The sequence below is a fragment of the Geospiza fortis genome, unplaced genomic scaffold (assembly GCF_000277835.1).
Source record: "Geospiza fortis unplaced genomic scaffold, GeoFor_1.0 scaffold242, whole genome shotgun sequence".
Classification (NCBI taxonomy): Eukaryota; Metazoa; Chordata; class Aves; order Passeriformes; family Thraupidae; genus Geospiza; species Geospiza fortis.
Window position 1 is genome coordinate 9,389 of NW_005054574.1, and position 4,043 is coordinate 13,431.

At 48.5% G+C, this 4,043-nt stretch overlaps 1 protein-coding gene across 1 annotated transcript; it reads right to left on the minus strand.

Moving 5' to 3' along the window:
- Positions 1 to 2,287: 2,287 nt before the first annotated feature.
- REP15 (RAB15 effector protein) lies at positions 2,288 to 3,237 on the minus strand. Its single transcript, XM_014310711.2, is given in 2 exon segments — positions 2,288 to 2,579; positions 2,581 to 3,237. Coding segments are annotated over 2 exon segments (711 nt in total). The 3' UTR covers positions 2,288 to 2,525.
- Between the last annotated feature and the right edge of the window lie 806 nt (positions 3,238 to 4,043).

The following is a 4,043-nucleotide window of genomic DNA, read 5'->3' on the forward strand; positions in this document are numbered from 1 at the left end:
GGTCCATCAGCACGTGCAGTCACAGAGGCCTGGAATGGCTCTGAGTCACCTGAGCTGAGGCTCCAGCTTGGCTGAGTGGATGAACATAGTCAGAGTTACACTGTTCACTGTTAGCCAGAATCCAGAGCCTTGGCCAAGTCCCACCATGGCTGAGGGCCCAGGGACCTGAGCTAAAGCCCACAAGGGAAAGGGCCAGAGTGTGGTGCAGCCTGGGCAACATAACCCAGCTCCCAAAATAATGTACCAAGCCTCTGTGACATCTCTGGGGTACCAGAGCCCTCTGAGGGACACAAATCAAATCAACAACTGCCCCAGTGTGTAACTCTCATTGTTCAAACTCTACGCAGTCATTTTGATTTTTGCCTTCCCTTTCCATTATTGAGAAAGCGTGCAAAGGAAAAAAAGCCCAGTTTTCAAGTGAGCCAGCTTTTCTAAAGAACTGGATAGGTGAAGTCACACTAGTTATACTATATCAATTTAATGCAAAAATAAAGCTTTCTGCAGCTCTTTTATAAACCAGTATCAATCCTGCTGCACTGATGATTCTTCTTTTAGTTTAAACAGGCAAAAAAACCCCTATCCCCCACAGCTATGCAAGTTCTCTATGCAACACACCAGAACTGTCTCCTCTGTCCCACCAAACCCAGCCACATACACAGAATACAGTGACAGCAGCTTTTTAAAAACAATTCTATCTCAACACACTGTTTCAGGACTGAAAGGTAACCCTCCTCCAAACCCAGCTACATTTGTGACTCAGCAAAAATGTACAGTTCTCTGTGTTTTTATTTCTGTTCCCCTTTCAGACTCTCTGCCTCTGCCATGGAATGCTTCAAACACTTGTGGCACTGATGCCTCAGCCTCTTCAGGCTCTTTTTTAATGGTTGTTTTAGTAACAACCTCTGATTCTCAGCTCTCACAGCTTCCCCCATCTTACAACTTAAATAGTAAATAGTGAAAGATTAAGGTTTTCAATATTATTTTTATTCTGTTAAATGATTGAATTTATATGAAAATTAGAGGCAGATGAGTTTTGCACTGACAAGACTATTCAGACAGCTATAACCAAAGTGACTTTACCAGTTTAAATATGGATCAGGTCATGCTTCATTGGTTAAAGCAAGTAATTATAACTGTATAACCCAAAAGCCTGCCCAGTAAAAGGGAAATAGAATAAATCAAGCCCATAAATACCATCACCTGCTAAGCTACTGAAAAAAAATTCCAAGTGACATAATCTTGCCTCCTCCAGATTTGCTCTCTGCTGTGAATGGTCAGGGCCTGCTGCTGTTGCTATGAAAAGGTCCCACCTACATCAGGCCTGTTTTTTGTCGCCATTGCTCGATTTTTCCCAAGTGTTCTTGAACACCTGCCCCTAGCTTTTGTCACACCTTGTAGCGGTCCCTATGGACATGAGCAAAGCTCCATGGAGAATCTGAATGAGAGAATGAGACAGCATTTTTACTTCCTGACTTCTTGACACCCCCCGCCCTAGAGCATATCCCTGTAACCCTATAGGTGAGGACTTTAACCCTTACCATTGGTTCAAACTCAATCCTTCTAAATCCTATAAAAGGGGCATATTTTAGCCCCCTCCTCAGAACGCGTGCCGACCGGGACCCCTTCGCATACCTCTTCAATAAAGACATCTTCACGGAACGCTCCGGCCTGTTCTCCTCTCTCTTCGTCTGCTGATGCCTCTAGCCCTGGGCTGACAACTGCCTTAGCAAGCAAGCTGAAATCCTGAGCTGCAATCATTATAAGAGCTGATAACTATCCACACTTGCTGGCAGGCAGCCCTGCGGCCACGGCCTGAGCTGAGCCTGGCTTCGGGCTCCTTGTTCCCCTGGGGATAAGGCTCCCAATATTAATAAAGGCCATACCAGAGGCATATTAATAACACCTTGCCCTGACACAGCCACTCAGTGAGAAAGGCTTTGAAGTTGGCTCCAGCCCTGCCTTTTGTTCACAGCTCCAAGGCCCTGTGGAGCCTGGCACCAATCAGGGAGCAGGTAACTAGTAAGTCTCTCTCAGAGCACATTTCTGGCACAGCTCACTCCTTCAAATCAGTCATTTTAAGGTCTGGTATTGTCCTTCACACTCATTGCAACTCTTCTGACCAGGACCAGCACCAGCACATTTCCCTTTATACAGACTCAACCTCCTAGGACAGAAAAAAAATGTGCCACACTGCAAACAAAGGCTCTGAGTGAAATCCACCAGGACCTCCCCAGAGCTCTGGCTGATAAAGCTCTCAGCAGCTCCAGCCAAGACTTAATGTCTGGCGAACAAAATGTTCTGGAAAAACGTTGTGCCTTCTATAAACACTTTTTTCTGGCAGATCCATCCTTTTGTTTTAAAATCTGGAGAGGCTGACTCAGCCTGGCTTCTGCAGGAGCTAAGGGAACACGATGGGTCCAGGGGAAGATGGAGGGAATGAAGTGTGGGGAGGAGAGAGAGAGGGGCAGAGCTGAGCCCCATGCGGCCCCCGGTGCTGCACGGAGCCGCTGCTCCTGCCCAGCTGCTCACACAAAGTTTATGTACACATTGCCCACATCCTTCAGCCTGTTTTTTGGTGCCCAGGCAATTTTCCAGCATGTCTTCTGTGGGCAGGGAGCTGTCAGTGCTGGTGACAAATTGCCGCAGCGCACTCCTGCCCGACAGGCGGCATTTTTGCTTCTCCTTGGCAACGCTGTCCAGCAGGATTCCTCGGATGTCCTTGGGCTTCCCTGGCACACCGAACACGACAAACAAGCCCAGGCAGTCCCGTCCCACCAGGCGGCAGAACTGGGCCAGCTTCTCAAACCTGCTCGTGTTCTGGAAGCACTCGTCGGCCAGCGCGGCCTCCCGGCAGCAATCCTCGGCAGCGCCCTCACCGTGGAAGAGCTCGGCCAGCTACAGAGCCTGCAGGGCGATCTGCAGCTTGATCTGTTTGTCAGACCCACACAGAGTCCAGATCCAGTCCACTCCGAACAGGAAGGATTGCTGCTTGGTCATTTTGCTGGTCACGATCTGCTCCTCCATGCCCTTTCCCACTCAGAAGCCGATGAAGCTGACCAGGAAGATCTTGCTCAGCGTGTTCGTGGCTGGCTGGAATTTGCTTTGAGGATCCACAAAACCCAGGTAGTCCTTCAGCCTTTGAGATGCATGGAGCACACCCTGGCTGAAGACTTCACAGATGACCAGCGTTTCAGCCTCGTTCTCCTGGTTGTCCTCCTGGGAGACCTTCTGGCCCATTTTCTCTGCTGGAAGAGGTCGTTTCCACATGCAGACTGCCTCAGGGACAAACCTTTATTTTCCAGCAAAGGCTGTGCAGGTGCTGGGCTCAGCCAGACCTATTCAGCTGCACATGGACGCCTGCAGCCTTCCCGGCGAAGGTGATGGCAGAACTGAGCTCTGTGTGCCCGCAGGGCAGCTGGGTTTTCTCCTGGGTGTGTTTCTCCACAGCTGACTGAGCAGGGACCAGCCCAGCAGGCCCTGTAGCTTTCACACTTACTGAATTCATCTGTGCTTGTTTTCCTTATTGTTAATTCCGGCACCATCTCTTCAGCTGATGTTATCTCATTCCAGTCTGATCTTATCCCCTTGGATCTCCTTTCTAGGACTATTGCACAGAAACCAATTTTTTTGGCACAGGGTGTTGCCTGGAGATGAAACCACCTTTTTCTTTTAATCTCCCAGAGAAGGGAGATTAACACTTAGGACCAGAGAGTCTCTTTCACAGCAAGAAGGGACACAGCACCCTGGGAGGGCTCCCTCTGGAGAGCACACACTGAGCAATGATCATGTCACTTCTCAGCACACCAAACAACCCAAGATGGTTCAAATCTGGATCCCAGAAATAACTAAAAAGTCTTGATATAGTTGATTTCTTAGCTGTTAGTTGAGCCCTGCTGCAGGCTAATTAATGAGTCAACAAAAAATGTGTGATTTTGCCCCTTTTCCCTCCTTTGTTTTTTGAACACAACAGAACAAGCTTCCATGGAAAATTAAAAGGAAAAAAAAAAGAGGATGTGAAAAAGGGAACCAGCTTCCAGAAACAC